Here is a 10,052-nt window from a genome sequence, read left to right as displayed (position 1 = left end):
ATGAAAATAAAGAAGTAACACTTAAATACGGATATATGTAAATATCTGCCTCCGACAGTACGTACCTCAGTTTAGAGGTCACGGTTTGGTTCATTTTCGGTACAATAAGAAAACAACAAAATATAAATGTTTTGGTTATTTATTTACCAAATTTGTAAACAATGGCTTTATCCTTTTAACATTGGGAACACTATAATAATTCTTCCCACGTTAATCCACATTAAACTGCCTCAAATTGTTGCTCAGATTAAATAAAATGACAAAATATGCACTGCTGATTGGCTGTTACCGCTCTGTATGTAACCAATCAGATGGTTGTGTGGGTGGGACAATGCTGGGTGCTATGTAGAGTTCTGACAGAGACAGGCAGAAGGAAGCGGAGCAGCTTGTTAAGACTTTAGTTTAGCTTAATATGTTCGTGTGGAAACTCGTTCGGTACACCTCCGAACCGAACCGAACCCCCCATACCGAAAGGGTTCAATACAACGTACCGTTACACCCCTACTATCTATCTATCTATCTACCTCTGCGTTATTGCATAAAAGACCTCAACGGTGGAGTGGGCGAATGATGGTTGCATGGAAGCTCCACAATGGTCACAAAGGCGGAAGAAGGCTGCAGCAAAGATGGGTCCCCAATTGGCTTGGTCTCCATGCCATTGGACGCTGGCCTTCTCTTTGCCAATGACAGTGTGGTGGCTGTCTGTGCACCAATCTCCCCACTTTAAAAGATTCCACGCACAGGCGTTCTCCTGAAGGCAGTCCCACCAACAGGAGGACAATCATACTCGTTTCGAGTGATCGCCGACGAATTGCGTCGGTGCAGCAACATCAATTACACTTGGACAATTTAATGAACATATTAGGATGAATAATACAAACATTCTGTCATTACGAATACAAAGATACTCCGTTTAGATTATATATTTTTTGGGGTGCTTATTCGCCTACATATCTTGTACTGCAACCTAGCCACAACTAGCCACAAAAATAAAACATTGTTACATGATTACCTTTGAGCATTTTTGTCTTTGTATAGCATACTTTTGTAATATACTGTAGCTCTTGCATTGGAGCTTATTAGATTGGGTACCTAATGACTTGTCCAGGGTATGTTCACTATAGGATTTCTATTGATACAAACCCCGTTTCCATATGAGTTGGGAAATTGTGTTAGATGTAAATATAAACGGAATACAATGATTTGCAAATCCTTTTCAACCCGAATGCACTACAAAGACAAGATATTGATGTTCAAACTCATAAACTTTTTTTTTTGTTTTTTTGCAAATAATAATTAACTTAGAATTTCATGGCTGCAACACGTGCCAAAGTAGTTGGGAAAGGGCATGTTCACCACTGTGTTACATCACTTTTTCTTTTAACAACACTCAATAAACGATTGGGAACTGAGGAAACTAATTGTTGAAGCTTTGAAAGTGGAATTCTTTCCCATTCTTGTTTTATGTAGAGCTTCAGTCGTTCAACAGTCCGGGGTCTCCGCTGTCGTATTTTCAATCAATCAATCAATCAAAGTTTATTTATATAGCCCTTAATCACAAGTGTCTCAAAGGGCTGCACAAGCCACAACTACATCCTCGGCTCAGATCCCACATATAAAATATGTATATATATATATATATATATATATATATATATATATATATATATATATATATACACATACATATATATACATATACATACACACAAATATACATATATATACATACATATATATATACATACATACATACACATACATATACGCTTCATAATGCGTCACACATTTTCGATGGGAGACAGGTCTGGACTGCAGGCGGGCCAAGGAAGTACCCGCACTCTTTTTTTACGAAGCCACGCTGTTGTAACACGTGCTGAATGTGGCTTGGCATTGTCTTGCTGAAATAAGCACGGGCGTCCATGAAAAAGACGGCGCTTAGATGGCAGCATATGTTGTTCCAAAACCTGTATGTACCTTTCAGCGTTAATGGTGCCTTCACAGATGTGTAAGTTACCCATGCCTTGGGCACTAATGCACCCCCATACTATCACAGATGCTGGCTTTTCAACTTTGCGTCGATAACAGTCTGGATGGCTCGCTTCCCCCTTTGACACGATGTCGAATATTTCCAAAAACAATTTGAAATGTGGACTCGTCAGACCACAGAACATTTTTCCACTTTGCATGAGTCCATCTTAGATGATCTCGGGCCCAGAGAAGCCGGCGGCGTTTCTGGGTGTTGTTGATAAATGGCTTTTGCTTTGCATAGTAGAGTTTTAACTTGCACTTACAGATGTAGCGACCAACTGTATTTAGTTCTTTGAGGTAGAGGGGGGCATTTCCATGGAGGCACTGGTGGGTTAGTAGGGAGACTTTGAATTCAATCCTGAGTAGAACAGGAAGCCAGTGAAGGGATTTGAGAGTTGGTGTGATGTGGTCGTATTTTCGTACTCTCATCAGGATCCTAGCCATACTTGCCAACCCTCCCGGATTTTCCGGGAGACTCCCGAAATTCAGCGCCTCTCCCGAAAACCTCCCGGGACAAATTTTCTCTCGAAAATCTCCCGAAATTCAGGCGGACTCAGGTCCTCATGGGTTTATTGTTAGGCAGTTTCATTAACGTCCTCCCAGCGCGGCAACAACACACAACAACAGCAGTCACGTTTTTGTATACCGTAAAGCAGTTCGTCTGCCGTAAACAGCAATGTTGTGACACTCTTAAACAGGACAATGCTGCCATCTAGTGCATTTGATGAAAGCACTTTTGTGCGTGCCACACATTTTGCATCATCAGAGAGGGTGTTCAGCATGGTTAGAAAAATAGTGACAGAGAATAGAACAAGGATGGACAATTCAACCCTTAACTCAACAATGAGTAGATGAGTGTTATGTGTGTGTATATGTGTAAATAAATGAACACTGAAATTCAAGTATTAATTTTATATATATATATATATATAATAAAATAAATATATATATATATATATATATATATATATATATTAGAGATGCGCGGTTTGCGGGCACAACCGCGGAGTCCGCGGATTATCCGCGGATCGGGCGGATGAAATTTAAAAAAATTAGATTTTATCCGCGGGTCGGGTCGGGTCGGGTGGTTGAAATAAAAAAAATTAGATTTTAAATAGATTCAGGCGGGTGGCAGTTAAACCAATTCGGAAATATATATACATAGTTAAATGTTGTTACCCACATACGAAAAACGAGCAGGCACCTGCAGCATATGCCACAACAGAAGAAAAAAAAAAAAAGAGATGGACACTTTTACGGAGCGGAGAAGGGACGCCTCGCCGGGGTCTGGGACCGAGACCCCTTCCCCCGAGACGGCCCCACCAGGAGCCGTAGCTGAGGCGATCCGCGAGAAGGGCCCGACGCACGTCCAGGGTCACCACCGCGCCCACCGCACCGACACCCCGCCTCGTCCGCCTTCGCCGCGGCCAGCGTCACGCGCAGCAGGTAAGCAGCTTACCTGCCCGCCACCCCCGTGGCCGGGGGCTCGTAACAGGGGTCACTCCGCACGCTCCGCCCGCGCAGCTTACCTGCCCGCCACCCCTGTTGCCGGGGGCGCGTAACAGGGGTCACTCCGCGCGCAGTGCGCTCACGAAAGGGGTGGGGCTCACCCTGGTTGATATAGACAGCAGGACGGTGGCCATGGAAGTTGGAACCCGCTAAGGAGTGTGTAACAACCCACCTGCCGAATCAACTAGCCCTGAAAATGGATGGCGCTGGAGCGTCGGGCCCATACCCGGCCGTCGCCGGCAGCGAGACGCGCTTGGAGGTGCGCTCAGCGCGGCTCCCATATGATTGCGCACTGGTGTGCGTCTGGGTCGTGACAGCGTGGCACGCGAATGTCTGTGCTGCATTGGATCAGTCTCCTTTCTTTAACAGGCAAAAGCTTTATAACCTCACTAATGCCTTGCATCGTCTATATTAGATATATAACAACGGGCGGGTGCGGGCGGGTGCGGTTCTGATCAAATGTTAGGCCGGTTGGATGGCGGATGGTTGACGACTTTCTGATGCGGTTGCGGATGAAATAATTGTCTATCCGCGCATCTCTAATATCTATATATATATGAAATACTTGACTTGTTGAATTCTAGCTGTAAATATACTCCTCCCCTTTTAGCCACGCCCCCAACCACGCCCCCGTCTCACCCCGACCCCGCCCACTCCCACCCCTCCCCCCACCTCCCGAAATCGGAGGTCTCAAGGTTGGCAAGTATGATCCTAGCAGCACTATTCTGTACGTATTGCAGCTTCTGGATGTTCTTGCTGGGGATCCCGACAAGAAGTGTGTTGCAGTAGTCTAGCCTGGAGGAGACAAATCATTAAAAAGGTTTCCCTTTAGGGGACCTGTTTTTTTGTCCCCATACTGTCAGAGGTCCCCTAAAGGTGACTGTGTAAACAGAGCCATGTCCCCATTAAGTAAGCATTGCCAGAACATACACACACACACACACACACACACACACACACACACAATCGGGCAGGTGAAGTGAAAGCAGCATCACGTGACTTTTTTTTTTTTCTCCCGCTCTGACTTTTTTGTTGTCGCAGGTGAGTGAGTGCACATTTCTTCTAAAGTCTGTCATGGGGGAAGTTAGTTTCTCTCCGAGTTTACAACGTGACTTTTTGCCCTGACTGATTTCTCCACCATGGATCTCAACGGGACACTGAGTGCTTATCAGGTAAAGAATACTCAATTCTGGCTGTGTGGAAATGAACTAGAAAAAAACACTTGATTATCTCAGTGTGGCCTTTTATTTTATTCATTTGCTTTCCAGATTGATGTTCTCTCCACAGTGTATTTGATTTCACTAACTCCCAGGTAACCATTCTTTTTTATCTCTGACTTCTCCTGGGTGGTTAAAGCATGCCTGTTCTGTAATGTACTGACTTATTGCACTACAAGATGATGCTTTTGTTCAACATCATTTGTCCGAAATAATCGGCATGACTTGAAATTTCTCATATGCGCCCTACAAAACACCCACACTGCAAAAACTGGAATCTAAGTAAGATTAAATATCTCAAATAAGGGTGATATTTGCTTATTTTCTGTCTGATAAGATAATTCTTATCACTAAGCAGATTTTATGTTAGAGTGTTTTACTTGTTTTAAGTGTTTTGGACCTAAATGATCTCAGTACGATATTACAGCTTGTTGCTGAGATTTGATGACCTATATTGAGTAAAAAATGCTTGAAACTAGAATATCAACTGTTGCAAAGCTGTGCCATCAACACTCACAAGTATAAAACTGCTTTTTTGAAGTAATAATTTCTTATTTCAAGCACTGAGTTAATATTTAACATGTGACATTTCTAACAATTTTGAACAGAAATAGTTCATGCACATTCAAATGAATTCTTCAAAATTACAATTAAAGCATTTTTTGCCGGAGGCCGGGCTGTATATATACATATATATATATATATATATATATATATATATATATATATATATATCTTTCAGTCAATTAGTGCACGAGGAATATATATATATATGTATATATATTTACATACATATATATATACATATATATATATATATATATATATATATATATATATATATATATATATGTATATATATATATATATATATATATATATATATATATATATATATATATATATATATATATATATATATATATATATATATATATGTATATGTATGTGTGGGGAAAAAATCACAAGACTACTTCATCTCTACAGGCCTGTTTCATGAGGGGTTCCCTCAATCATCAGGAGATTTTAATTGAGGGAACCCCTCATGAAACAGGCCTGTAGAGATGAAGTAGTCTTGTGATTTTTTTCCCACACTTACATATATTGCGCTCTACTACGGTATCGAGCACTATTTTTTGGATAACCTTATTAAGACATATATATATATGTATATATATATATATATATATATATATATATATATATCAGTGATGTACGGTGAGGTTCATGACTGGTGAGTCACTGACTTCATCACAGTCAGATTTACAAACATATGAACACTAAAGAGTATCTTATTCACCATTTGATTGGCAGCAGTTAACGGGTTATGTTTAAAAGCTCATACCAGCATTCTTCCCTGCTTGGCACTCAGCATCAAGGGTTGGAATTGGGGGTTAAATCACCAACAATTATTCCCGGGCGCGGCGCCGCTGCTGCCCACTGCTCCCCTCACCTCCCAGGGGGTGATCAAGGGATGGGTCAAATGCAGAGGACACATTTCACCACACCTAGTGTGTGTGTGACAATCATTGGTACTTTAACTTAACTTTAACTTTACACATACAAACTGTAGCACACAAAAAAGCACATTTAATAAAAAAAAACGTTTTTTTGGTCTTACCTTTATTTATAAGTGCGGGAACAGTGGTGTTCGTGTTGGAGGAGTTGTGAATGAATGAAATATGAAATCCGTGCTGCAGTCTGCAGGTGTACCTAATGTTGTGTCCCTGCAGTCGTTCACGGCTCCTCCGGCGCGAGCATTGTTGTTTTTGCACTTTTTGGCTTCTTGTTAAGTGACTTTTTTGGGTGGATTCGGTCTTGCACGTGGAGGGTTAGGGTGTGGGCTTTGGTTGGTGTGGCGCTCTCGTCTGGGGGTGCATTCTGCAGCGGAGGTGCATTAACCGGCACCAGGAGGCAGGATTACGCGAGCCTCACACAGTGTGTCTTCGCAGCAGTTTTATGATTGCTCAGCACAAGAAATACTTTACACACATACAATTGTTGACAAAATACACTGTACATTATATACCTCAGCTAACTAAACTATGGAAATGTATAATATAGTTCATATAGCAATACGGTCTCACTGCACAGCAGGCCAGCAGTTAGCCGAGTCCGCAATCCATGGTGAGGCACAATTGAGTGACATGCCTCAACTGGCTGCTGTTCACCGCACCGTCTCTTCTCAGTATTTGAACGGCAAATGTGAAAATTCAGCAATTTTGAATAAAAATAATCTAAAACTAAGTGAAGTTAAACGGAAAATAACTTCATAGTATAATCACTGGATGCATATAACAATTTAATTTTTTTTTTTTTCTTTTTACATTTTTTTTCTTTCCATGATGGCCGCCAGTGACCGCACGTCACTGATATATATATATATATATATATATATATATATATATATATATATATATATATATATATATATATATATATATATATATATATATGCCTCGCGTACTAATTGACTGAAAGAGCACGCACTTGGCGCGATGATGTCATGTTATCGATGGAAAAATGCATCTTTAGACAATATGATTTGCCTGAGCGGCTAGGAGACCCCGAGAGTAACAAGCGGTTGCCTTGTTGCCTTTTCATTAAGAACAATAAATTAGTTTTTAGCATAAGTTTGCTGGTTTCAAGAAATGTAATGCCGAGTGCATATCATTATGTCAAGATAATGGCACTAGCATTTACCTAATTTAAGAATATTTTTCAACATATTGAGCAAAAAGGTCTCTTTTTTTTCTACCAATAAAGGTGCACTTGTTATTAGTGAGAATATACTTATTTTAAGGTATTTTTGGGTTCATTAAGGTTAGCTAATTTGACTTGTTTTGGAAAGTCTTGACAAGCCACATTTTCTTGTTCTATTGGCAGCTAATTTTGTTTAGTTCAAGTAAAATACACCAATTTTTTTTTTTTTCTTGTTTTTGAACACTGACTTTTTGCAGTGCACTGTAAGTTTCTGATCCAAATCAGTGATTTCCTATGAGGGGTGGATGGTACTTAGTCAAGCAACGTGTCCGCATGAGTTCTCAGAAAACACCATTACATTACATTACAGGCCAACATTTTGAATAAAGACAAGGCAAAGGTTTTATTTAACAAGTACATTTTATATGTTGAAATGAAATGAAATGAATGAATGAAATACGTTTATTTCGGTCATATAATCAACCATCAACCATTTTCTGTGACCAGTTTAACAGTACAGATTATACATACACTGCAAAAAGTCAGTGTTCAAAAACAAGAAAAAAAAAAAAGAGGGGTATTTTATTTGAACTAAGCAAAATTATCTGCCAATAGAACAAGAAAATGTGTCTTGTCAAGACTTTCCAAAACAAGTAAAATTAGCTAACCTCAATGAACCCAAAAATACCTTAAAATAAGTATATTCTCACTAATAACAAGTACACTTTTCTTGGTATGAAAAAAAGAGAAAAATATTCTTAAATGAAGTAAATGCTAGTGTCATTATCTTGACATAATGATATGCGCTCGGCATTACATTTCTTGAAACCAGCAAACGTACAGTAAAAACTAATTTATTGTTCTTAATGGAAAGGCAACAAGGCAACCGCTTGTTACTCTTGGGGTCTACTAGCCGCTCAGGCAAATCATACTGTCTAAAAATGCATTTTTCCTTATATACATATATATATATATATATATATATATATATATATATATATATATATATATATATATATATATATATATATATATATATGTATGTGTGGGAAAAAAATCACAAGACTACTTCATCTCTACAGGCCTGTTTCATGAGGGGGTTCCCTCAATCATCAGGAGATTTTAATGGGAGCATTCACATACCATGGTTTATATAGGGCACAGAGTGGGAGGGTACAGGCTGGCGTAGGGGCGTGGTGATTGGCTCATGTGTTACCTAGGAGGTGTTTCCGTCTGTGGCGGCATGCTGATACAATTTCGCTGCGCTTGTTGAGGGGTGACAGGTCTGGACGGTATATAATAAACAGTTTCTCTTTCAAGCATAGGTTGCATCTTTTATTACCACTATTGTAAGGTGTGCTGGATGCAAGAATTTGCCATGTTATTGAATATTCAACATTATTGTCTTTGAGGTCCCAAATGTGTTTGCTGAGTTCTGTGGTATTCCGCAGGTTTTGGTTCCTGAAAGAAGCCTTGTGATTGTTCCATCTGGTTTTAAACTCTCCCTCGGTTAATCCTACATATGTGTCGGATGTGTTAATGTCCTTGCGTGTTACCTTAGATTGGTAAACAACTGATGTTTGTAAGCACCCCCCGTTGAGAGGGCAATCAGGTTTCTTGCGGCAGTTGCAGCCTATATATATATACCGGTATATATATATATATATATATATATATATATATATATATATATATATATATATATATATATATATATATATATATACACATATATATATATATATATATATATATATATATATATATATATATATATATATATATATATATATATATATATACATCAAAATTAAATTACAGGATGTTATTTATGTAGTTTAATCATTTTCCTCGACTGGTGCACTAATGTGTTTTTTTTGTGTGTTTTTTTTTACATATGTAGCATAATCTACAAAGATACAAAAAATTGCTATTGCGACATCTAGTGGACACTTTTAGAACAGCTGTTTCTTTCATTCAAAAATGTTGGCTCATTTTTATACTTAGCAAAATTACCATGAATTGATTAACGATTAATTGATTAATCAAAGAACTACTCACCCCCAAATCCTCCACACGACACCTCCGCTCCGGACTGGCTAACCTCCTCCAACCTCCGAGGACAAAGCTACGAACAATGGGAGACCGGGCTTTCTGCTCCGCCGCTACCAGTCTGTGGAACGCTCTCCCTGACCACCTGAGGGCACCACAGACTGTGGATGTTTTTTTAAAAAGGCTTAAAAACCCTTCTTTTAAAAAAAAAAAGCCATTTTTTTAGATATATGCATACTAGTTTTAGCTATTTGGCTGTTCTAGTTTTTATTTTTATTTATATTTAGTATTATCTTTTTATTTTTATTTTTTAATACACTGTAGCACTTTGAGGTTGTTTACTCAATGTAAAGTGCTTTTTACAAATAAAATCTATTATTATTATTATTATTATTATTATTATAATAAATAAGTTGAAAAACTTATTCGGGTGTTACCATTTAGTGGTAAATTGTACGGAATATGTACTGTACCGTGTAATCTACTAATAAAAGTTTCAATCAATCAATCAATCAAATCCCGCTGACCGGATAAAACCTG

The 10,052-nt window shown here is 38.8% G+C and overlaps 1 protein-coding gene across 1 annotated transcript in view; it reads left to right on the top strand.

Moving 5' to 3' along the window:
* Positions 1–10,052, top strand: part of LOC133611942 (transmembrane protein 116) — a 485,483-nt gene that overhangs the window by 461,351 nt on the left and 14,080 nt on the right. The window contains exons 20-21 of the mRNA XM_072913718.1: positions 4,582–4,712; positions 4,809–4,852. Coding sequence (XP_072769819.1) covers positions 4,680–4,712; positions 4,809–4,852 — 77 coding nt within the window. The 5' untranslated portion in view covers positions 4,582–4,679. The remainder of the gene's footprint in view (positions 1–4,581; positions 4,713–4,808; positions 4,853–10,052) is intronic.

Source organism: Nerophis lumbriciformis, linkage group LG08 (genome assembly GCF_033978685.3).
Source record: "Nerophis lumbriciformis linkage group LG08, RoL_Nlum_v2.1, whole genome shotgun sequence".
NCBI lineage: Eukaryota > Metazoa > Chordata > Actinopteri > Syngnathiformes > Syngnathidae > Nerophis > Nerophis lumbriciformis.
Note: the sequence above shows the minus strand (reverse complement) of the source record. Positions and strands in the feature narration are given on the sequence as shown.